The 26,003-nt window shown below is 51.2% G+C and overlaps 1 protein-coding gene across 1 annotated transcript in view; it reads right to left on the bottom strand.

The window, feature by feature from the left end:
- TG (thyroglobulin) overlaps positions 1–26,003 on the bottom strand; it is a 203,497-nt gene that overhangs the window by 15,736 nt on the left and 161,758 nt on the right. The window contains exons 42-45 of the mRNA XM_074353110.1: positions 16,610–16,774; positions 15,489–15,656; positions 3,080–3,261; positions 676–783 (exon numbers count right to left, since the gene is read on the bottom strand). Of these exons, the coding sequence (XP_074209211.1) occupies positions 676–783; positions 3,080–3,261; positions 15,489–15,656; positions 16,610–16,774 (623 nt within the window). The remainder of the gene's footprint in view (positions 1–675; positions 784–3,079; positions 3,262–15,488; positions 15,657–16,609; positions 16,775–26,003) is intronic.

The raw sequence follows: 26,003 nt of genomic DNA, 5'->3' as shown, positions 1-26,003 counted from the left end.
CCATGAAAACTGAAGCTCTGCCCTTTCCTTGTTGACTTCTTAATCTCTTCCCTGACTCGCGGAAGCTCGCGGCTACACTCTGTGCCCGTCAGTTGCCCCTTCCTTCATCATCGGTTTTGGTTTGCTTGTACCTCATATTTCTCTTTTCCACTTTGATAATTTTATTACATTTGAGACTTTTCTCATAAGGTACTTTGAAACTTTTATGGAAGTAAGAATTTAAATTAGGAGTAAACAAAACCTTTCTTTGGTTGCAAAAAAAAAAAAACAAACCTTTTTGTACTTTAGAAAATCTTTTTTTTAAGTTAAGCCAAGTGCTCTGCTTTTAGAGACATAAACATGTCAGGTTAATGAAGACGGCTCCTCCCCCAAGCCAGGTCAATCAATGAACAGCCAATGCTGCAATTCCAAACTGCTTTCTATATCTTATATTTCACCTGTCCTTCTTACAATACTGCAAGATAAATTGGTGATGAATGTTCTGCCCATTTTTCAGATGAGAAAACTGAGCCTTAAAACTAAGTTAAGAGACGCATCTCATATCACTGAACCAGGATTTGTATGGCAATCCTACGCTCTTTTCTCTGCTTTTCTGTGGGTCACAGAAGTGACAGGGATCCTCTGCCAGATTCCCTTCATGTGCCAACCCCCACTGTGGCCACAAAGCCAGCTTACCTGCTGTGGCCATAGCTTTCAGGAGCGTGGTACATGAAGACGTTTCCCCAGGCCCTCCTAGCCCAGTGGCTGGCCATGTCGATCACGGGGCAGATGATAAAGTAGTCCCTGTGGAAAAAAGGACAGAGAAGAGGGTCTAGCTACACACAGCCTTACGATGCACAGGACAGACCCCACGGCAAAGAATGACGCAGTCCAAGATGTCCATAGTGAGGGGGCAAGAGCCCTGCTTTAGAGTCCCACAGTTTCCCGTTCACTCCCCCTTTGAGAGGGATGTGAATGAATCTCAGAGGAGCCCACTCTCAGTGGCAGGGTCCTGCGTACGGCCCTCCACAAGCTGAGTGCCCAGGAGGCCGGCGGGCCTGACCAGAACCGGGCAGATGTTGGCTGGCCTCGGACCCACCCGGCTTTGAACCCCACTCAGCATCCCGGCGTCTCCCTGAGTCTCCGTCTCCTCAGCTGAGAACTTGGGCCAAGGGCCCGACCCTGCAGAGACTCTGAGGATATCATGGAGGAAGGCTGCCCACGCTCTCCTCTGGCGACTGAGGCCAGCACTTTTAGCCCATCTGTAGGGCAGCTCGAGTGCTTACAGGAAAGGCTTTCAGAGAGGGTGGGGCCAGCAGGAGGGTCTGGCAGGGCAGAGGAAAGCAGCCCTCCTCTCTCACAGTCCCCCAAGGAGCGGTGGGCAGGGCAGTGGTGGGAGCAGACCTACGGGAAGTCATATCCAGGCAATGCTGGGGACAGGCACTGCCAGAGGGATTGGAGGCAGGGAGGCCCATGGAGGTTGTTGCCTCAGTCTAGCGAGGAGGTAACGAGGGCCAGAGCTAAGGGAGGACTGGAGTCTGCCTCCTCAAAGAAGCCTTCCTTGGTTACCTGCCCTCCCTCACACCTCCGCTCTTGTCCCTATTCACAGATTGACCTCAAAGACAGTTAAAGGCAAAGTTGGGGCAAGAACGAAGGTAGGTTTCTGAACTCTAGCCCTGAGCTCTTTCTAGAACATGGATCTGAGCCAGTCTCGACATGGTTATGAGACTCTTAGGGTCTAGGACTTGGACATCTGTGAGTTCCTGGGGCTGGGCCTCCAGGAATGGCTGTTGGCTATTTGGTTTGAAACTGAGCTTTTCCCTAGAGGGAAAATTAGAGCTTTCCTCGTCCCAAGGTCCCAGAGGGCAGTACAAAGTTTTATTCTGAGCTAGTGGCACCCTGATTGGAAACCACAGACTCCTGGGTGGAGAGACCAAGCAGGGCAGTGGGTCTCAACAGCCTTCAGTCCATCCCTTCCCAACAGGGTCAAGTTCAGCAGAGGCCTCTGAGCCTTGACACTGGCTCTGTCCCCAAGGACGAAGAGCAAGGGCCAGCGTGGACCCTGAAAGACAGGAGAGAAATTATAGGATGCAGAAACCACTGGCCATGTCCTCCCTGCTCAGACAAGGGCCCCGCCAGGGAAGCAGAACACGTCAAGTGGCCCATGAGGGGCTCCGAGGTGACAGGAGCTGGAGTCCCCACAGTGGCCTCACCCCCAGGGGGCTCTGCAGGCAGAGAGAACTGGAGTCCTGGGCTATTTCTTGATTCCATTCAAAACCCATTTCTTGAGCACCTGCTGTATGCTCATAGAAAGCCAGGTTTTTGGCCCCAGTGAGCCCACCATGGCTGGAGACAGGCCAGTCCTGACAAAGGAAGTTGGTTGGGGATGGTGCTGAGAAAAAGGGTCGTTCTGGGGACAGACCTACAGAGCCTGCAGTGGGTGGGGGCCACCCGTGACCTGCTCTTGGGGTGGGGGGCAGGGGCAGACTTCTGAGAGAGCAATGAACTTGAGTAACAAGACACATAAGCAGTGAGCCCAGAAACAGCACCCCCAGGAAGGGGCTCCTTGGCGGCAGGAGCCCAGGTCTTCTCCTGTTTGGGGTGTGGCCTCAGGCATGAACCTTCCCATCTAGGCCTTCGCTGCCTGTGCAGGATGAACTCTGGCCGCACAGCAGTCACCCCAGGGAGCTTCGAAAAATACTGATGCTAATGGGGCCAGGGCTCTAGCTGCCCTCTGAGGGCTCCCAGGAGGTTCTCCACGACAGCTGGGGCCGAGGCCCCTGGCATGGAGGACCTGGGATCCTCTCTGCTGATCTGAGTACCCCACGGGCTGTCCATCAACACCTGCTGAGAGCAGCTTCTCGGCGCAGGACTTTTACAGCAGGCGAATACAGCAGGCGCCCTCTGATGTATGAGGCCCGCCAAGGGTAGGGAGGGTTGGGTCACCCCTCGTGTCTCCCACTGGGGAGCACTCAGGCTGCGCTGTGGGCTGAATGAACGACGCAGAGGGAAGTGCCAGTACCAAGCCCTGGGTTCTCCCGGGTGATGCGGGCACCCCCTGAGCATCTCCGTGGTGGCGTTGCGGAGGGAGGCGGCTTACCGCGCGGCCGCCTCCAGGGCGCGGGAGAAGGAGGCGTAGTTGTCTGCGGAGTGCTCCAGGCCGTAGTACCACGTCGCCGCGGCCTGCACGCCCGAGGCCGCCGCCTCGCCGCCCAGAGAATTCTGCAGCGCCTGGTAGAAGGCCGTTTTGCTGCTGGTCCGGCCTTGACTTTCCTCAAATTGCTTAAAAAAGAAATGGAAGGAAGGAAGGAAGGAAGGAAGGAAGGAAGGAAGGAAGGAAGGAAGGAAGGAAGGAAGGAAGGAAGGAAGGAAGGAAGGAAGGGAGGGAGGAAAATTACCCAGATTCTGAAAGCCCCAAGTTATCTCTCAAACCCTTGGTCTAGAATTTTCTCTCTGGGAGGCAGCAGAAGATGGCTCTGGGCCATGGGTGCTGGGGCCAGACTATCTAGGGGTGAATCCCAGCTCTGCCTGGTTCCAGCTGTGTGACCTTAAACAAGCATCTGTACCTCTCTGGGCCTTCGTCTCCCCACCAAAAACAGACACAGTGGAGCCCCTCCAGGCAGGGCTGCGGTGAGCACTTGAAGGGTTAACATGTGCCGTGCCTAAGATGGCTCCTGGCACTTCGTGAGTGCTCAGTGAGGGCGAGCCTTTGCCCCACAATGATCACGGTCTCAGTGCTCCCTGCCCTTGACTTTCTCCACCAACTTGTCATCTGGTTTTGTCAGGAGCCCCGGCTTCGGTTTCATTCAATGACTCAAGCGTTCATCGTAGGGGTGCTTTCTGTACCCTCTCCTACTGACAGACCCACTGTTGGTCCAGGGCCGAGTGCCCGCCAGTCCTGGGAAACAGCCCTGAACACACTGACCTGATCAAGCTCCCTGCTTTCGCTGGCCTCCGCTCTAACTGGGCAGAAATGGAAAATAAGCAAATAGTTGTGCAGTTCATCCAGGACGTGCTATGCAACCGAGCAGGGTGAGAGGCGCGGGGCAGGGCCCTCCTATACAGGATGGTCAGGGAAGGCCAGCAGCTCCCCGGAGATGTGTGTCCAGATGGAAATAATTCTTCCCTTCTTTCTTCTTTTTCTTTTGTCCTTACTCTCTCTTTTTAAAATTTATTTTTTAAATTGAGCTAAAACAGGTTTATAACATCATGTAAGTTTGATGTGTACAACATCGTAGTTCTATTTCTGTGTACCCAACCGCGCTCACCCGGAAAGATTCAGTTTCCACCTGTCACATACACTTGAGTCAGTGAACGAAACTGAAATGAATCCCATTTGCCCTCTCCCCACCCTCCCCCTCTTGTAACCACTACTCTGTATCTACGTGTTTGTATTTTGTTTGGTTTGTTTTGTTCATTTATTTTGTTTGCTTGTTAGTTTTCTATATTCCACATCTGAGGGAAAGGACACAGTATTTGTTTTCCTCCCCTTCCTTCCTTCCTTTCTCTTATCCCAGCATTCTCGCTGTCTGTGTAAGAGCGTCTGGGGAGGGCCATCTCCTCCCCCAGCTCTCAGTTTCCTCATTGCTGAAAACAAGGGGTGATGGAGTGTCAGAGACACAGCTCTTCAGTGTGAGGTCCAGACCCCTCGGCCCTTGTACAGTCCTAGGATGTGTGTTTACATAATTCTAGGCTCTAATGTCAACACTGACATGTGCTTATCGGGACATCCTGACATGTTTAGATTGTTTTCCTAAACATTCCCAAACACACAGGACCTGGGGTTAGAATTCAAGAAGTGGATGTGATCAAAGCGACTCTTCCCAGCAGAGACGGTCTTTCCCCTGATCCTGGGCTGCCTTCAGCCTAGCTCACCAAGGAGAGGTTGGACCAGTTAGTGGAATCACTGATCAGAGGCATGTCTGCTGGTGGCCACACACCAGCTTCAGGAAAGATGCATAAAGGAGAGAGGGAGGGGTGTGCAAAGCAGTTTGAATTCTACCTCAAATGAGGTTATTTACTGGAAAAAAATCTGAAGTAAATATGGCAAAATAATAATAGCTGTTAAATCTGAATAGCAAATTTATGAGTGTTTATTCTATCAGTGACTTTCAAATATTTTGACCCTGATCTACAGCAAAAGAGACATTTTATACATGCAGAATGCACACACACATGAGCACACACACACACACACTCAAAGGCCTGCAGAAACGTTCATGAATTACACGCACACTCAAGGCTGTCACCAGCCGTATCTGACACTGTGTATTCTATTCTAGTCCAGTCTGCTCCAGTCTGTTCAAAAATGCTTGCCTGCAGTCTATGTAATTGACTTCATAAACTACAAATAGTTTAGGAGGAAGCCTGCATTATGTTCTTCTCTGTACTTTTTTGAGTTTCTGGAATATTTCGTCATAAAAATTTTATTACTAACCATTGTGTAGCTCCAATTATTGCCAAACATTTAGCATGTGTATTTCAGTGAAGTATCAAAATCACCCTGTGAGTCGGGCAACTGGGTAGAATTGCCGAATTCCAATGAAGCCTGCACGTAAAGGGCTTAGCACAGAGCTGGGCACGTGGTCAACAGACGTGAGCGATTACTATTCCCTTGTCCAAGGCTTGGGCAGGGGCCTTTGTGTGCCTTCAGGATGTTCTGCTGAATCCCCAGGTGCCGTTACCGTCAGTTTAGCTCTCCAGGGCTACCAAACAGCAGAGGGGCATGCAGGGTTCAGCGTGTTGCCAGGCACCCAGGAGGTGCTTGGGAAATAAGTATTGGACAAATGAATGAAGAAGACACTGACTTTCATAGAGAGAGTACAAGTGAGGCTGCAAGTCCAAAGTCAAACCTCCTAGGTTCAAATCCCAGAGCTGGAAAGACCTGGGTTTGGATGCCAGCTTTGCCACATACCAACAATGTGACCTTGGGCAAATTACTGAATCTTCTCTGCCTTTGTTTTCCCCTCTGTAAAATGGGCACAATAGCATTACTCTCTTCATAAAACTGTCATGAGGTTAAAGGAGATGGCACCTACACATTGTCAGCCTGATGTCTGCTGTGACTGTCACTGGATGTCCAGCTCTGCTGGGCCCAGGGAGCCCAGGTTTTGAGAGAGGCCTGATCCATCCTGGTCCCACTGGCTGTGGATCCAAACCCTTGGAACGCCTCTTCTGAATCTCAGCTGGAAAATGACTGACCCTGCCCCCCAAATTAGAGCTTCCTTCATGGTTTCTGCAGAATCTCTTCCCACCATGAGGCAACTTTTAAGAGCAGCAGGGCACCAGGCCCCGCGCATGGCTGGAAGTGCCACTAACAGTCCAATTTCATGGCTTGAATGCTGACGCAAGGGGCCAGTTTATGCTTCTGCGAGATTGCAATGTGTTTCACATTCTAAGGGGATCGGAGCTGCTGAGTCTAGCAGGGGCACGGCCGTGTCCGCGGTCATATTTTGGAGAGATGCTGGAGCGCGGACCTGAGCCCCCAGGGGCATGTGGGAACGGGAAGAGGCCCATTGTCAGCAAGGCCCAGGTCTCCTCCTTCTTGGCGAGATCAGAAGCACAGATGCTGGTGCTGGTTTAATTAGAGAGTCAGCAAGAGGGAGTGGGGCCACCATGTGACTGCGGGGGCGGGGCGTGGGGGGCGCGGGGGTGCTGACTTTACCAGCTGTAAATACAGGAGGCACCTGCCTCAGAGGCGGGTTCGCTAGGGCCGAGCTGGTTAAGGACCACCAAGAATAGGCTCGTCCCTGTGCCTGTTTTTAAAGGACTGCCCTTAACATGTCCTATAGAAAAGTTAGCACCCTGGGAAGCATTGAGGCTGTGGAGGGGGCCACAGTCACCTTGAATGCCTGTGGCCTCGTGGACTAAGCCTTGAGACACCCAGGTTCGGACCTGGCTCTGTGTGTGAACTCAGAAGATTCTTTGCTGATCAGTAAGTGCATTCAGTGGATACTCCTCTCTGTGCCTGGGGTCAGTGGTAGAATCACATGAGAATTCATAATTATCAAGTGGATGGCAATAAATATGACTTCTGTCTCCCCTCTGGTTAGTAAGTTATTAAAAAAATAATAATAAGTTCACTTGTGTTCACCCCGAGAGGGACATGATGAAAGCCACTTTGCTGCAGGGCCTTTATCTTCAAGTCACTGTTTGGTCAACAGATTTCTCTTGAGCCCCTGCACGTGCCAGGAGCAGCTCCAGGCACTTGGGGTACATCAGGGGACCACACAGCCTAAGTGCTTTGCCCTTTGCGGGGCTTCTAGTCAAGCTTGGGGGAGGACGATACGTGACAAATCTCTGTAAGGGTGAATGTTCAGTGGTGATCAGGGCTATGGCACAAACGAAGCCGGCAGGGCAGGGAGGGGCACTGGAGTGCTGGCCGGTGAGGGTTGAAATCGTTCAGGGTCCCCTCAGAGGGGCTCAGGCCTCATGGAGGACAGTAGAGCTGAGACTGCAGGGAGGTGGCGAGAAGAGCAAGGAGGCCAGTGGAGGGGACCTACATCCTGCCCGGTCCAGGGATCAGATCTCTGCCATCATCTCACACCACTTCCAGTGACGTTCTGCACTTGACCTCTGCTTCCTTTCAGAAAAACTGCCTTTCCGTGGCTTTCTGTGACATCAAATGTTCCTGTTTTTTTTCCCCCTAAATCTGTAGCTCTGATCTCTCTCCTGAATTCCCAACTCATATACCCAGCTGCCAATCCAAGACATATCCCAAATCTTGGCATGTCTCACTTTTAGCATGACTTTAATCCTAAATTAATGTACCAGCTTGCTCCTTAGACTTTGCAACAGACCTCAGTCTGGTCTCTACTTCTTCTGTTACTTCCCATAGTTAGTTTTCATAGAGTTGCCAGATGCTCTTTAAAAAAAAAAAAAAAAAAGACAAATCAGTGTAATCACTCTCTAGCTTAAAACTCTCTGATAACTGCCCACAGCAAGTAGAATAAAGTCACTTTTCTAAGGGCCTGTGGGGTCTCATCTAACCGGTCCCTCCAACACATCCAACTTCCTCTCCTACTGCTCTTTCCATTATCCACTGGGTTTCCTAGCACTCCAGCCTTCTATGTCCCCCAGACCAGCCCTGCCTCAGGGCCTTTGCACTAGCTCTTCACCTAGATCCCCTGACAGCTGGCCCTTTCTCATCATTCAGGTCCATCCAGAAACCACCTCCCTGATCTCCCTGTTGAAGTGCTCTTCCCCAGTGCATCACTTCCTCTCCCATTACCAGTACAGTTTTCTTCAGAGCACTTTTCAAGACCTGAAATCCTTACTTTCTTTGCTGACACATCACTGTCCATGTCATCTCCCTAGGACATGAACTCCACAGCCAGGAGACTTATCTGCGCGAGTTACAACTCTCCCCCAGAGCCTAGAGGGGAGACCTGGATGAGTGTGTGTCGCTACACGAATATGCACATAGCCGGGTCCAGCCTCAACCACTAACTGTGGCTGTGAGGGGACACGGGGTCCACTTCTCCATCAGGAGCAGCAGACCCCATGTCCAGGCCCCACCATAACTATAGGGACCCACGATACAATGTTCCTTTTAATTCCTTTTAAAACCAGAAGAAAATAAATACAACAATAATGAATGTATAATAATGACTCCAGCCTGGCTCACATTCATTTGTAACCAGTACAGTCATAAAATATTTTCACTCTTTTGGGAGTACAAGTGAACCCCGCTGATCCCTGGGTTTCTCCACGCTGAGAACAACAATGCACGTGGCAGAGCCCGGGGACAATGACACAAGGTGACGTGTGTGAGTGACAGCTCTGAGGGCCTGGTGGTCACAGTGCCGGCATGGAGGGGTAACAGTGTGCTGGGGCCGCCCAGAGTCAGGAGCCTGACAGGGCTCCAGGGGTCGGGCGCTGTCCCCTTTGCCTAAAAGTCCTCTTGTAACTGCGGGGCTGGTCGCCCTGTGCCCGTTCAAAGGATAAGGAAACTGCAGCTCAAATTGGCTGAGCAACCTGCTTGACTTGCCTGGTTAAAGCCAGGAACTGAGACCCATGTTCCTGATTCCAGATCCTGGGATCTCCACAGGGTTCCACTGTGCTGGGAGTCCGGACCCTCGCACCCCTCCACCCGCCAGGGCCGGGGAATTCGGTGCAGCAGCGCGTCTCCGCAGGAAATCACTGTACTCACTGGGACTCCTGCACGCTCCTCTGCTATAATCTGTCACCAAAGGCTTGATTTTCCTGAGCTGGGGCTCGTGCCAGCGCCTGGGGCTGCCAGGTGCTACTTTCCAACTCTCAGACGGCTGCCTCGCCTCCCTGCTCCCCCCGGGGCCCCCATTCCACCTGCTACCAGACGAGGCCAACTCGCGGCCAAGCTCAGGGGCACCACAGCAACGCGCCGATTCTGATTTTTCTCGCCTTCCTTGGAGATGCTTGTGCTTGGAAGGGAAGGCAGAGCATTGCCTCTTGGAACAAATCTGCTTTTGATCATGCAAATTAATGCCCGGTTAATGTAGGCAGACTGTCAATTTCACCAGTTAGGAAGAGAGAGAGAGAGAAGAGGGGAAAAAAATCCCCACCACGGCGACTGATGAAGAATTTCAACAGGGAGCTGCTACTTCAGAAAATAAAATCATTCTCCGTGAGCAGAACCTTTCCAGGCGGTGCTGATGCACCACGGTATGTGATCAACTTTGTTGGGGTCACTGAGACTCTCTTGGTGGGCCTTTGCCTGCCTCGGGTGGTAGATGGGTGAGGGTCTTCACAAGGACTCGCTGGAAGCCCTACTCACTCTCTTTGGTCTACAGGAATTTAGTGGGTCTCTGCTGAGGTGGTGGACGGGTGAGTCCAGGGGGCTGGCTTGGGGTGGGACGGATGCCTATCCCTCCTGTGACTTCCCCGGGGAAGCTGGATGGTGTGTGTTTGCGGGTTGGGCTCTGGATGGTACTGATGCAGGGTGGGGGAGGAGAAAGCTTGTGTGTGCCTCTGCCAGGATCTGGAAAATTGGCTCAGGTCAGGCGAGGTAATTCAGTGATTGTAGGTCCTTTGTATTCCTGCTTTCCTGGGATAATTTCCAGGGAAAACAGCTTTGGCATTGATCATAATAGCACAGTAAAGAATTAAGTGAAAAACTAATATGTATTGAGCACGTGCTATTTGCCAGACACTGCTGCATATATGATTCCTTTCAACATCTCTATGAGGATGTGTACTGATAATCTCCCAATTTTACAGATAGGGAAACTGAGGCTCAGGCTCTGAGGAACTCAAGTACTCCTGATTACAGTCCATGGACACCCAGGACACTCTCCCAGTTCCATAGATGGACAGCTGGGGGGACGGGGTCCTGGTCAGTTCCTTCGTCACGGGGTCACTCCTGCTGGCAGTGCCACTGCAGGTCCAGTGACCCTCTCTTCCCCAACTGCCCTGGGGTCCTGCAGGAGGATGTCTGTCTCTCCATATCACGTGCATCAACCTGTATTTTAGTTATTCACTTGTGCTCATTTTCCATTTTGTTACCTGATGGTGAGCTCCCCGAGGGCAGGGAATTAATTGGTATTTATGCCCCAAACACCCAGCACCGTGTCTGGCACATAGTAAGTGACCTTGTTAAGTTACGTGGCTAAACGAACAGGCCTCTGTGTTGGGAAGACAGGCTTGAGATCCTGTTCTAGGCGGATGTGGAGATTTTCTGCAGTCGATATGTCCTGCTTCTCAGCACGGACAGGGTGGGAGGGGCTGGGCCAGTTTGGATGGACAGAGGATTCAGGAGAAGGAATCGCTGGGATTGAGGCCCTGGGAACGTGCCATCCTGGGGTTCTCCTTGGCTAACGGTGGTTGGATTCAGGTGCTGTGGAGCCTTGTAGAGGGAACAGAGAGACCCAGAACCCAACTCTGCTTGTGGGTCACAAGCGGGCTGAGGGAAGGGAGGGCAACCCAGAAGGCACGCGTCAGCAGGATGTTTTGAAATAACACAGTAACTTGGGTGCCGCGTCCAGAGGGCAGCTGATAGCTTGGTTTCCACTTGGGCGTCTACACTACTCCATTGCAGTTCTGCACTGGGCAGGATTCTGAGGATTCCTCTGGGCTATGAGTATGTCTGTAGGTGTAGGTGGTGCTAGAGTTTAGCACACAGAACACCTCAATTGGAGCCAGGGGACTTGCAGTGGAGACTTGACTCTGCAAATGACTAGTTAGGTGACCTTGGGACAATCCTTAAACCTCTCAAAACCTGTTTCTTCCTGGTACTATGGTGTTCAGTGTTGGTTCGTGGGTGCTTACCTCGTAGTATTATGGCTAAGATGAAATAAGATGTGGATAGGACCGCAAAGCCCTTTGCACTGAGTGGCCCTGATTCTAGCTGGGTCTGTGTACACGTGAGTGCCCAGAATGCCGTGACTGGTGGACAGCAAGCTTATGGAGGGAGAAGCCAGCTTTTCCCAGAGGGCTGGAATGGAAAGAGGGTGCCTTTGGAGTCAGACAGACCTGGATTTGAATTCTGGCTTCTCTCTGAACTGGTTTCCCATCTGAAATTCAGTGATGATGATCCCTGATTCACAGGGTCATTTGGGGACAAATTATTTCCTTGAAGATGCCTAGGTTAGATCTATAATTTCATTCTTTCAATTGGTTAAAGATTCGCTGAGCACTTACTGTGCACCAGACACTTGTAGGCACCAGAGCTGCAGCAGGAAAGGAGCCAGGTAAAGTCTCAGAGCTCAGGGCTCACATTCTAGTTGAAGAAGAAATGAAATAGACAAGTGTCTGAGTGTTGAGAATGGGGAAGAGGACGAGGGGGAGAGAGACTGCTGGGGGTGTGGCTGCCTTTCCACCTGACCGATCGAGCAAGTTGTCTCTGAAGAAGCAGACCCTGAAGGAAGTGAGGCAGTGAGTTACCTGGGGAAGAACATCCCAGAAGAGAGTACAGAAGGTGCCCAGACCCTCAGCGGGGAGTGTGCTTGGCATATTTGAGGAATACCATAGGATCCAGCTGGGCTGAAGCACAGTGAGCCCAGGGGAGCCGCAGGAGATGAGGTCAGAGAGCAAATAGGGGCCACAGCAGATAGCGGCATCTCCTCTACATGCGCTGAGGCCACTGGAGGGCTTGAAGCAGACGAGGGACATGGTCTGACTTCTACTGCAGAGGGTTTACAGCAGCCACTGTGGTTCTCGTAGACCACAGGCGACAAAGCCAGAAGCAGGGAGATGGTTGGAAGCCATTATAAAAATCCCGGAGAAAGATGATGGCAGGGATCAGGGGGGTGGCAGAAGACATGGGGAGAGGTGGTTGGAAACAGTTTGGAGATGCAGCCAACCAACTGTGCCCATAGGATGCTGGTACGAGGAGAGAGAGGTTGGGATCCTGAGCAGGCAGGCACGGAGCCTGTTTATGGAGATGGTAAGGACAGCGGAGAACACGCTGCTTGGAGGCAGGGGCACAAGTGGAATCAGCAGTTCAGTCTGGATGTGTTAGCAGTGAGAAGCGATGAGACATCTAAGCGCAGATGTCAAGTAGACAATGGGCTAAACCAGTCTAGAAGTTCAAGGGAAAGGTCCAGGCAGGAGGTATAGAGATGGGCTGGAGGCACGCATTTAGGAGAGATCAGCATGCAACGGCACTGGACGTGTGGACCTGCCTTCAAATCCACATGTTACTATGTCCCTCCTCCTCCCAATTCTCCACATCAGGCAGCGCCTGGGTGGGTGCCCAGCAGGACGCAGGCTTACAAGAACCACCCGGGAGCTGCACTGACGCCTGTTCACAAGAGAATACACGGAGAAGGAAAGAGAGGAATAGTCTAACCAAGAATAAAGGTGCCGAGGGAGCACTGCCCGGGCCTGGGGTATGGATACGAGCCGTGGAACGGGGCTGGCTGCTTCTCCACCAGGCCGTTTCCCTATTCTGGTGCCTGGACTCGAGCGCACGCTCTCCTACCCATCCCTGGGAGCAGGCAGTGAGCTCCTATCAGCAGGCACCATTTTTCTTTGCAAGTGGATCAAGGAAACATTTCCTTGAAAGCCTCAGAGGGAAACTCAATGAGAGGAATAGAAATGCATTGCTGAGGAGGAATCCTAGGCCCCTGCACCCAGGCTCCCTGCTGAAGGGGCTCAGACATTCAGGAGAGAGATGGGAGACTCCCATGATGCTACTGGGAGGGGACCAGGAAAGACCAAAGTGGCTGCAGGCAGCCCTTTAACAACGGGCTGGCATCATCCGAAAATACAGACTTGAGCTGCCCTTTGGTCCACCCCAGCACCAAATCTGCCAGTAATACCCTTCTCGCTGCTTCCCAGCCCCAGTGAATGGCTTTTCCCCTGCTGGTGGGAGGAGTATGGGAACTTGCTGCCAGGACTTGCTTCCCTCCACCTGTCTGGGATGGCCCCTCAGGCTCCCAGGAATGTGGTTCTTCCTCTCTCTCTAAGGTCGGAGATGGCTGGGATGCATTCTCAGCGCACGATCCAAAGAACTGACACTCAGAGGAAGCAGCATCTTCTGCACAAAGATTCCCACATCCTCCCCTGCCGGGCAATGTGAAATGCGGGGCTGTGTGGAAGAGCGTGCAGGCCAATGGCACGTCTCTCCATCATGGCCACGCTGTAGGGCAGGGTCTCCCGCGTGGAGCGTGTAGACTGTGCAGCGTGCTTTAAAATTGCTTTGTTTTCATGAATCTCTTACAGCGATTAGTCTAGGAGTGCGCGTGTATATAATTTATACTCAAATGCCTAGGCTGACTAGGTTTTACCTGATGACGAGCTTAATCAGAAGTATTTTGAAGACACACTACTTCCGAGAAGAAAAGCCCAGGGCTAGTGGTAGAGAGTGGCATTTTTTTCAGGGTTTCTGAGTGTTAGTCTGGTTCAATAATCAACTTGTGGCCCCTTGAAGTAAAGAGCTGAGTTATATACGGGTCCTTGACAAAAAAAAGTAGGGATGGATCAGGGGCAAAAATTCCTTCTCCATGGCTGTGAGTCAACCAGACGGAAGCTAATAGTGAACAAGGTCTGCTCTATGACCCCCCTGCAGCTACACACACACACACAAACACACACACACACAACACTCTCTATTTATGCATATACATGTACATGCACACATATATGTACATATGTTGTAGATAATTTGCAGATATGTTTAGTAATGTCAGTAACACAAAATCCAAAGCATACGTTTTCACACTGCCACGCCTCCTGAGAGAGCTCGTGTTGACTGCTTGTTGTGCATCTCTCTACACCACTGTCCTTTCCCATAGATACATACACAATTATACATATTTACACATTTACAGGTTGCTTGTTCTTTAAAAACTATGATTGCTACTTTAATTTCACGTTCCTCTGCATTCCTGTCTTTTGTTTTCTGTTTAACAGCACGTCACAGGCAACCTTCAGCCAGGAGAGATGCGTCTGGTTCATTCTTTTCACCGTCTGCATCATATTCAATAGTTCGTGTGTATCTTAATTTAGGCAGCCGTTTCCCTGGCACTTACAGGCATTTGAGTTGCTTACAGTGTTTTGCCACAATAATTGCATCTATCATGTCAAAGTGGTGCTTTTATTGTTGTAACATAGATTCCCCTAAATGAGGTAGATTACCCAAGGGAACAGAATAATCCAAAGGATGTAAGATCCCATTTGGCTGCATTAATGATTCTTTTTTGTTATGAGTTTTTTTGTTTTTTTTTTTAATGGAGGTACTGGGGATTGAACCCAGGACCTCATGCCTGCTAAGCATGCGCCCTACCACTTGAGCTATAACCTCACCCTCAATGATTCTCTTTTGTTGTTACTAATTATACTGCCTTATACTCAGTAGAGCCAGACAGAGCCCCGCGTTGAGTGTGTGTTATCAGTGTGTGTCATGCGCTGGGGCCACCGTCCCAGGCTGACAACCTAGAGGGCCCATCAGGAGCTACTTGACAAGGAGAGGTGGGTGGGTCAGGGGAGGGTGTGCGTGACCTCTTCCAGGCTGAGCCACATTCTACTGAGATCTAGAGATGGTTTCTCTGGTCAGAGTAGGAAGCATGTGTCCAGGCAGATAAATGACCTCACAAATTCCTCGCACTTCGCGGAGTCTCCAACAAGCCACACAAAGCTGCTCTTTCCAGGTGTGTGGCCCTTGCTTCCCTGGGAAGGTTAGGAAGCTCAGAAACTTGGAAGGCTGGTGTTTGTGTTTCCCTGCCAGGACTCCCTTCATCACCCTGCCTCTCCTTCTCCCAGTCTGCATGGGACAAGCATCCTTCGTGGAGCAGGGGTACCCACGACCTGGAACCCTGCAGCTGCAGAGCTCCTGAGTCTGGCTCTGCTCACAGTTTCCCACGCTGATTCATTCACAGATGTAACTTGGGGGTGCGCCTGTGTCTGTGTTGCTCCCAACTCAGCAGGTATCTTATTTCTGAACCCCACCTCCCACCACCACCTCCCAAATTCCTTATAGAGCCTTTGCACTTGTAGTTTTTCAGTAATTATTTTGGAAATAAGCAAGTCAACGATTCTTGACCAAGGTCAGACTTAGGTCCAGAGCCACCCCGGAGGCCACCCCCGCCTACCTTCACGGCCTTGGCCCTGTTTATAAGCCCATCGTCCTGAGAGCTCCCGATGAGCAGATCCACCTTTGCCCGCGGAGGCCTCTGCAGCGCTCTGGCTGGAGCCTCTCGGAGGTACTGGCCGTCGACCACAGGACCCCAGTAGTGGAAAGGACCACTCACAGCCAGGAGCTGCACGGGGTGCAAAGGGGTGCCGTTATTTATATGGATTTTAGCCTTTAAAAAAATGGTACTGGCGTAATCAGTTGCATTGCTTTGCTTCCTCAGGTCTTAACCATAATGAACACTGATGTTATCCACCTGGGGCTCTACTGAGAAATGACCAGAACAATAGGCAGGCAGGACACCAGGTGACAGTGTCAGGGGTGGGAAGCTGAGTCTCCAGATCTACTGGGAGGAATGGGTAAGGCTGAGCCTGGTGTTGTGTGAGCCAGGCGGGAGGAGACATTGACTGAGGAGGGGTGGTGGCCAAAGGCAGGATGTGCCAGGGAAATCCATCAGCTTTAGCCGCTGTCTGATCAGCCCACATTCAGAGGAGCTGAGGATAAACCCCACTCCAGGTCTGCAAGTCCAGGCTCACTGCCTAAGGGATTAAGCCACCAGCTCAGATGATAGTTATTCCTGCTAGTTTCCCTTTCATTAACATCAGGGCCAGCCAGAGATGGGGGGCCGTGAGCAGGATCCTTACAGGCTGGAAGAGGGAGCACACAGGTCTATCTAAGGGGGCATGGTGGCCTCACTCCACTGCAGCCGTGACCATAACGCTCAGTACATGTAGCAGTGACGTGACTGGGTGCCATCATGGTCCCAGACCAGGCAAGACCCTTTCCTCGGGTCACCTCATTTTCCTCTCCTAGTAACTCTATAAGGCTCACAGCATCACTCCCATTGTACAGATAAAATCCTATGTGCAGAGAGATCTGTCCACCTTCAGGACCCGTGCGTGATCCATTACAGACTGTGGCCCACACACGGCCCTGGCGGTCAGGGAATACGCATTCTAGCTCCAGCTGGTCATCAGCCTACTGTGTGGCCTTGGGTGGGCCCTGTCTCCTTTCCTGGCCCAGTTTCCTTTTGTAAGAGATCAGAGAACGTCCCTCCCCAACTTGCACACGAGTGCCCACCTTGGTCTGGGCGTCGTTGAGGATGTTGGCAGGCTCCTGGCGGAGGCAGGACACCGTCTCTCGGATGGGTGATGGGGGGCAGCCGACCTCCTTTGCCAAAGCAGCTGCCTGCTGCTGAGCCCTCTCCGGCCTGATGACAGCGGCGGGGGAGAATGCGGAGCCGCCCTGGAAGAGAAGGCAGACTCAGGGCCGGTAGTCTCACTCACGTCCTTCCCCCACTCAGCCCAGAGGCCGCAGGGCCACATCAGGGTTCTGCATCCTTCATCCAGGCTGGGAGTCCCGGGACCCTTCCCAGGAGGCCCGCAGGCATGTGGGAGGTCAAGACTGATCGGTGTCATGTGAACATGCTGTGGGATCTTGAACGAGTCTCCCCAGGCCTCAGTTTCCTGTGAGATGAGGGCAGTGGGTGCAGTGATCTTCAGTCCTGGCTGTGAACTAAAGTTGTACATTGAGGCAAAGAGCTGGTTAAACCGGAACAAAGATCAGAACAGTCCGCTGGGAAGAGGGCTCTGCAAAAAGTAGACACATCCCACCACCGCCTCCTGGGGCTCCTTAAATAGCAAGCTCTCAAGAACTGTGTCTGCTTTGTCTCATGTAATTGTCACAAGGATATGGGGGCAGGAGGGACAGCGGCCATCCCCACTCTGCAGACAAGACAAACTGAGGCTCCGAAAGGACAGGAAGAATTTTCATTTATCAAGTACCTAATATGTACCAGGAGCTAGGAGCTTGGCAACAATGATTTTAAGTACTTCATATATATTTACTCATTAAATCCTCTCCACAACTCTGAGATGCAAATGTTATTTACCCCCTTACCATAGAGGAAAGTAAGGCACAGAGAGGTTCAGTATCCTGCCCATCGTCACACAGCTGGTGGGTGGCAGAGCCAGGACTCCAGTCCAGGCAGCCCACCCCCCGGTGGTGCTCTCAACCCCACATTAGGCCCTGTGTGTTTTCACGTCCAGAACAAGACGGTGCATCATATCCTTGAGCTGACCTGTCCCCTCTTGCTCTGATGTAAGCAGAGCACTGATGTGGCTGACTCCGTGGTGGGTGTTCCCATGTGCACCTCCACCCTGAGTTAAGATACCGGCAACACCGAGCTCGGCTTCCTCATATGTGAAATGGGTTTACCGGAGGGCGCCGCCCTTTCTGGGTCTTTCAGAGGACCATTGAATTAAAGCAGAAGCAGCATTCTGGAAACTGTAAAGTGAGGTGCCATGCTCACCTGGATCGTTGGTGCTATGACTCATCGTGTCAAAGAGACAACAGATAGATGTGTACAGGGGAGGAGACCCGTCCTCCAAGTGCCCACTGGATGGATTTCCTGGGATAAGGGAGTGCGTTCCAGTGCTGCCTCCCGGGAGGTCCCAGTGGGCTTTGTGGGTCAAGTCAGGACTGAAGGGTCACCGGCAAAGCACAGGCGTTGCAATGAAAACAGGCTGCCCCGAGGTAGACAGAGAGCTGAGGGCAGCCCTGGGCAGAGCGGATACCCACAGGGCAGGCAGAGGGCCGGGGCCCAGGACTGCGCCTGTCCTCAGGGAGAGTCGAGGCCCCGAATCGCAGGCTCTAAATGCAGCGCAGGGTAGAAGCTCTGTGCCCCAGACCTGGCCCCAGTTCCACAGGCTGGCTTCACATGCTCACCAACCCCTCTTCTTCCTGGGTAACAGAAGTACTGACCCACGTGGCCTGTCGGGGGAGGCTGAGATGCCTAAAAAACTCAGGAGCCAGTCTCTGTGGAGTATTTCTGTGCATCCTTTGTATATGACGGATATTAATTTACTGAAGCCTCACAACCATCCCACGAGGCAGGTGGACTTCTCACCCCATTTTATAGATGAGCAGGTGAAGGCACAGGGAGGCCCTGGTGATCTCCAGCCAAGGGCTTGCCCTGAGCTTCAGGGCAAGGGAGAACCCTAACTCCCAGGCTTAAGCAGTAGTAAAAGTAAAATGCTCAGCCTGCCAGGGCCTGGAAGTCGGCAGCAGTGGCCGCAAGTGAGGGTCACGACGATTGAGCCCCAGTGTGGAGGCTCTGTGCCTGCGGGTTTACCTTTCTATTGATGAGGGATCAGCTTTTCTGAGAAGCACTGGATGTGCTTAGTCTTAAGGGAAAACACACACACACAAACTCACACCACACACACACACACACACACACACACATTCGAGATGTTCAAGGTCAAAGCCCCATGTTTTACATCATCAATTGAGCTGAAAAGTGCAGAGCACTGAGCTGGGTCTCTGAGCCCAGCTTCGCCCACCGGTAGGCTGTGGGGAGATGTGGATTTCAGGATGGGGCCCTGCATTGTGTTCTACATTTTCTACAAATAGAAAAAGCCAGAGTCCCTGATAGGGTGAGGATGTGGTTAAAGGCGTGGGTTTTACGCTGATATCGCAAGACGGCTCGGAGAACATTCCTCCCTGCGAGTACTTTGTTTTAATCGATCTTTCTGAAGGAAACCACGTTCTTCATGGAAAATCAGTGGTTATACAAGCCAACGGCTAGCCCAGCCCTCACTTTGAATCACCTGATTGGAGACAAAGAACCTGGGGGCTGGAGGTGGGGGTTGGGGTGGGAGGAGGTGCAGAGTTGTGAAAAGACCTGGGGCTTTGGGGGCAGAAGGACCAGGTTCAAACTCCAGGCTTGCTACTGGCTGATGAACTAACCTTGGGCAAGTGAGTGACAGCTGGGCCATAGTCTCCCCATCTGTGAATGGGGATGATGACCCCACCTCACAGGTCACGGTGAGGGTGCCCAGGAAGAGGGGGAGATGGCCTCCGCCTGGTGGGCAGCGATGTTCCTATTGCTCTTAGCACCACAGGGCCCATGGGACTGGCTGTGGGGTCGCTCCAGCCTGCCCTGTCACGCCAGCTGTCCCCAGGCCTGGGCCCGCACTTTATCTCAATCTGACCTAGCTATCAAATGGCAGTGAGTTTCCACTTGTTTTCTTTTTAACTTTAAAAATAGTGCAGGGACAAACCACAATTGCTGACCACTTCTTTTTCTCTTGAACATGGTAAAGCATCTTGACCTCAGTCAGCCACTGTGGTCACTTCTGAGTCAGGGCCTACCCCTGGCCAAGCACAGGCACAGACCACAAGGCTAAGATAGAAAGACACACTCACAGTACAATCACACACACACACACACACACACACACACTCACACAGAGACACACACACACAGCCACACACACAGCCATACACAGGCACACACTCAAAAACACTCTCACAGAGACACAGATAGAAAGACACCCCACATGCACACTCACACACACAGACACACTCACACACACAAACATACAGAAACACCAGACCTCCTTGAAACTGACACCTCAGTGAACCACTCGCAGGCCTTCCACGGAAAGCAACAAGGAGGTGGTGGTTCCTGTGACAAAGGTGGCCGTCCCAGGAGGGCCCCGTGGTCCTTTCTTAGGCAGTCAGTGAGTCTGAGGAGGGGCTCTGGGTGGAAGGTGTGGCTTCCAGGAGGTGCCGGCTCCTCATCCCCGTCCCAGCACTGCTCACCCTGCCCTGCCCCGCCTCGCACGTGGGCTCCTTGTCTGTAAGGGGGATGGTGATGGGTGGTCTTTGCTTCTTGGGGAAGGAGGGGACAGGTGGGAAGCTAGGTAGGCGCCAGCTGGGGCACCGTGTGGAATCAAGGGGTCCATTTATGCAGAGCCCCTGAGACAGCACCCTGCACGTAGACACAGAAATGGTGGCAATAATTATCATTAAAATAGGGCTCACTATGTGCCATGCATTGTGGGAAAGCCGTGCATGTACAGGCTGATTCACACCCCTGAACGCCCCTATGAGGTCGGTACAGTGTGATCAGGACCTCACAGGTGATGAAACGCAGGGGCAGAGATGGGGCCCCCGCCCCACGTCTCAGGTCTGGACGGGTGGCAGAGGGATGTGATGGCACCAGGATCTGAACCCAGGCAGGTGGCTCCTTACCAACATGTCCTAACTACTGTGTGTCCTCAGTCTTACACCTGTGGTCGCCAGTCTCTTTCCATCTCTGCACAAATGTGAGGCCAAAGCAGTGTGGGAGGTCAGGGCTCTGGGTCAAGGCAGACCGGGTTTTGACTCCCGCTCTGCCCGTTGCCACCTTGCCACCCACCTTCGTCATTCTGAGCTTCCAGCTCCTGACTGGGAAAATGGGGACGTTACGGTGAACATTTGCAGAGATGATGTACAGACTGAACAAGGCAATGGATGTAAACTACCTACCACAAAGTTGTCATTCGGTGAAGTCACTTGTAACTGTCATGGTGAATATTGTTATCCATGCGTTTAACTCCTACAATCTGACTTATTATCATGGCCTAAAAAACTCAATTAAACCCATCATTACAAACTAAGTGACAGGAAGTAAGTCCCCTGTGATCTCTGCCTTGGAGGCCTGCTCACGCTCACTGCCCACTTTTTGAAAATATGGACTATATCCAGCAGAACACACATATCAGTGGCCTCAAGACAAGGCTCTCTATCATCAGGGTCAAGAGAGAGCCAGGATTTCTCATGCTTTGAAAATTCAGAGTGGGGAGGGATTTCTGAGCAAGAGGGTGGTCTGGAGGAAGCTATACAGAAGTAGGACTTGAGTGAGCTTTGATGGGAGGAAATGATTAGAGAAAAGGAAAGAGAGCAGGTGGCCACTCTTGGGGGACTGGGCAGGGATGGCAGGTGAACCCAGAGGTCTGATACCTAAAGGAGCCATAGGGGACAGGTGCTGGCTTCAAATATCTCAGCGTCCTCAGGACAGGACTTGGAACTCAGGAAAATATGTACTGAATGAGTAAGCCAGTGACTGAGTAAGTGAATGGATGGATGGATGGATGGATGGATGGACCAATTAATTCTCCTGAGTGAAGAAAGGTGTGCGCGTAGAAGGGTGGCAAGGAACAAAGTTGAGAGGGCATTAAATCCAACCTAAGCAAGAGATGCAGTTAGAAGGTAGGAAACCCCAGGGTACTATCCCACAGGCAACGAGGATTCAGCAAAGGCTTCTTAACAGGGTGCTGCACAAGGTATCTCAGAAACGTCAGCGAGTCATTTGCGCATCGTAGCGCTGAAAATGGCACACAGCACCCAGTAGACTCTTAGCAAAGGAGCATCGAGGTCTCCTGAACGTGAACTCCTGACGGCAGAAGCTGGGATGGTTATTCCTTTACCCCCAGAGCCGAGCACAAAGCTTGGTGCGTAGAAGTCCTTTGCTAGACACTGGTGAGCAGAATGGAAGTCAGATGAATGGCTGGGTGGTGGATTGACTGCTGAGTGGGGTGAACGGGAGAGAGGACCCGTGTGAAGCCGGGAGCCCAGCAGAGGCTCGTGTGGTCTGAGGAGACAGGGGCGAGGCGTGAACTGCAGCATCACTGCCACTGCCCTGCATCCGACCCTCTCCTGGGAGCTGGCCCAAACCTGGCAGATTGCAACCAGAATATTGCAGACATGTGGCTTGGGGGATGACGTTGAGGCAGCCAAGACAGCTTGCGGAGAAATGCAAACTAAAGCAGAGATGGACTTTAAAAAAATCTTCTTTCCATCCAAGTCAGTGCAGTATTATTCTCTTTCATCTTTTCTAAACTGAAATCATCTTTACTTGATCCCTAAAAGCATGAGTTTTACTCTAATTTGTAGCACTTCAATTTTGGCGAAACTTCAGTAAAAGGGATGATCGTTAGCACAAAACCTTCATCTTGAAACCCTAGTCTTAGGGCATCGGAGCACGCATCCCGCTTCTTCTCGGGAATCAGCGGTTCTTGGTTTTCCTTGGTGAAGCTCAGGGGATGTGGATGGAGAAAAAACCAAAAAGCACATCTTAGCCCTTGTTAATGTGGATTGAATATCAGCTGAGGTGTTGCTGTTGCCCCGAAGCATCTTCACACCCGGTGCGGGGGTGAATCGCCGTCTAGGAGAGCACGTGAGTGGCAAGGAGGTTGAAGGAGGTTCAGCGAGCAACGCTGCTTTTGCAGAGAAGTGTGAGTGTACAAAATACTCCACCTCTCCAAGCCCCAGGGCCTCCACCACAAAGCCCCGGCCTCACAGCCTCGTCCCAAGAGGTGCACGAAGCGCGCTGCGGCGGGAGCTCAGCGCGGCGCCTGGGGCAGAGCACGTGCTCCCCTGGCGTCCGTTCCTTCTGCTCCTCTTACTTCTACGGGTCCTCCCAGGAGGCCGATGGCACACTGGCCCTTTACTCACTAAGTCTACATGGTCGTTCTCTTTAACACTTTGAAAACAACGTCAAGTATGGAAAAGTGGTGTAGCACCTCACCAATCGTGGCTGATTGCAGGAGTCAGAGGCTGCAGGGAGCACCAGCAGCCCGGTCCCCCCGAGGGGCAGGGGACTGGGCAGGAGGCACGGCTTGGCTTCACGGCCACTTCTGCTTCCTCCTGACCCTCTCCTGACTCCCAACCTCTCTCCACCTGCATCTCCCCACCTTCAAGTTGTGTAACTTTTAAAGGGAAGTGGAAGCAAATCAAACATTTCTAAAGTACGTCTTGAGAGCCAGGTCATTCATGCACGTGTTCACATCTCATCCTCACAACAGCCTTATAAGGATTATCACTCCCACTTTACAGATGGAGAGACTGAGGCCCAGAGTGGACAAGCACGTTGTTCAAGGTCTTGGGACTGAGAGCAGCAGAGCCAGGACTATAACACTTGCACTGTTCCCCCATGCTGTCCTCCCGACAGCTGGAAACGAGAACTCAGCCCATCACTCCGATTTTCCTCTCCACTTGGGAGTGGCTGATGGAGGATGACTCGTAAACAAGTCCTTTGCAAGAGTGGCCAGGACAGAGAGAAGAAAGGCGGGGCAAGGCTGGCTTCTCCCGAGGCAGGAGTGCCAAAGGAGAGAGGTCTCCCACAGCAACGGCTCGGAAAGGCCTGTTGTCATGATGTCGTTATGTCTGCAGCCTGGAGAAGTCACGCGGAGACAAACCAGAACCCACTCTGGGTCACTCTGACGTGCGTTTACAAAGTACCATGCTCTGCTTTATATGAAGCACTGGCTCAGACTGTCACATTTAAATACCCACCCGATGAAGCAGGAAGAGCCAATGTTATTTGAAAAGGAAATACATTACTTATTTAATCACCCTTTTGTACATTCTCCACTTCATTCCAAAAAGAAACCAGGGTACACTCAGGAAGGACTGTCGAGGAAGTTTAATAACCTGCCAGTACCAGGTGAAAGGCTTTAACCCCACGTTTCCGACCCCGAGATGCTGTGGTTTTCCCATGCCTCAGCGGATGGCAGGGATCGTGTGAAATTCAGAGCAGCCCGTCCCGCTTGCCCCCTCCCCACCGCCAGTCACTCTGCCAGGCTCTTGGGCTAGTCCAACTTTATCAATTCCCGGAGCTCCCTATTAATTCCAGGGGAGGGAACCAAGGGCAAGTCTTACGGGCTTTTTATACTTTTCAGAATATTCTTTCTTCTGATGAATTCATACTAAACTCCTAATTAAAAAAAAAATCTAATTACATTTAAGGCTCAATCCCATACTAAAATACAACTTCTCCTTGTCAAGAGGAAAGCAGTCATAATCACTGACCAGCGGACAAGCGGCAGGCCAAGACCATTTAAGACCCCTCAGCAGGGGAATAAGGGGTGGAGCAGAAGGGAGCCCCCCGAGGGCGAAGGGCCGTGGTCCTGACTGAGAGGCGTGGCCCGAGAACAAGCCTGGCCGTCAGCACGGGCTTGTCCAAACGCCAGTCCTCTGCACACCCTAGAAAAAGGCCAGCGTGTATTGCTCTCCTCCACTGGTGTCACCTCAGTCTAGTTAAAGGAGCAACTTCTGCCATTTCTACAGCCAAAACAGCAGCGCAAAGATCAATAGTAGAAAACACAGGTGAGCAAAGGAAAGAAAATTAAAATTACATGTAATCCTCCCAAACGAGGAGCATGACAGCTAAGTGCTGTTCGCCTCCCAGCATGTCTCCTTCATTTGTGTGTGTGTGTGTGTGTGTGTGTGTGTGTGTGTGTGTGTGTGTGTTTGCATATTTACGTGCAGGAACTAGGAAGAGCATACTGATTCTGAACCTGTCTTTTTCACCTCACAGGCCATTGTGACTATCACTCTGCACCAGTATCTCTTCACTTAGCAGACTGTTTCCAGTGCCACCTGCATCGCGTATGTAGGCTGCTGGGGAGAGTCGTGGAGAGACTGGGGGCAGCTGCAGGCCAGGTAGTGTGGCAGTCTTGGATGCAAAGCTCAGCTCCGACTTGTAGTTTTTGATTTGGACTCCTTCTTAATCTGTAAGAAGGAGTGTAATGGTTCTGACAGCTTCCCCAGAGGACTGCTGTACTGAGAAAGGAGACGATTTTCTTATAACATTGGGTACCTTGCGCACTGCAAGTATTCAATAAATGAGAGCTATTAATGTCTCTAGTTTGATGCTGTTTTAGACAACACTGAGATGCACATCCTTATAGCTGAATCTAGTCACGTATCTATGACTTGCTTATTACACACAATTACTGGGTCAAAAGGTATCTACATTTTTTTTTCCTGAGAGATAATGAAAATGTATTGCACAGTTTACGCAATGTTTTAATGGTCTCCCGTTAAGTAGATACCATGTGGAAAAACCTTTATTAAAGGAAAATATTTTTTGTATTACATACGTATGATGAACATTTCAATAGTATGTTAAGCCATGTTTCTTGGCCTCTATAGCTAACTTTTTGAAAAATGGCTTTATTGAGATATAAGTCACATACCATCCAGTTCACTCATTTAAAGCATACAATTCAATGGCTTTTAGTTATATTCACAGAGTTGTGCAAACATCACCATAATCTAGTTTTAGAATATTTTCATCATCCCACAGAGAAATCTAGTACCCATCCCTCAGCCCCTATCAACCACTAACGTACTTTCTGTCTCTATGGAGACGCTAATTCTGCACGTGTTATACAAATGGAATCATACCATGTGTGGCCTTTTGTGTCTGGCTGCCTTCACTGCATCCATGCTGTAGCACAAAAGCGTCGGTACTTCATTCCTTTTTGTTGCTGAATAATATTCCATTGCATAGATATGTGATATTTTGTGCCTGTATTTATCAGCTGATGGAAATTTGGGTTGTTTCTACTTTTTGATGATCATAATCAATGCTGCTGTGAGCATTCATGTTCAATTTTGTGTGCATGGGTATATGTCATGTCATTTCTCTTGGCTGTATTCCTAAGAATGGAACTTCTGGGTCATATGGTAACACTATATTTAACCCTTTGAGAAGCTGCCAAAATGTTTTCTAAAGCAGCTGCACCATTTTATATTGCCACAAGCAATGCACAAATGTTCCAATCTCTCTACATTCTCAGCAACACTCATTATTGTCTTTTATTATTTTTAGAGCAATTTTAGTGGATATGAAGTGGTA

This window comes from Camelus bactrianus, chromosome 25 (assembly GCF_048773025.1).
Source record: "Camelus bactrianus isolate YW-2024 breed Bactrian camel chromosome 25, ASM4877302v1, whole genome shotgun sequence".
NCBI lineage: Eukaryota > Metazoa > Chordata > Mammalia > Artiodactyla > Camelidae > Camelus > Camelus bactrianus.
The sequence above is the reverse complement of the archived record's forward strand: the minus strand, read 5'-3'. Positions and strand labels throughout refer to the sequence as shown.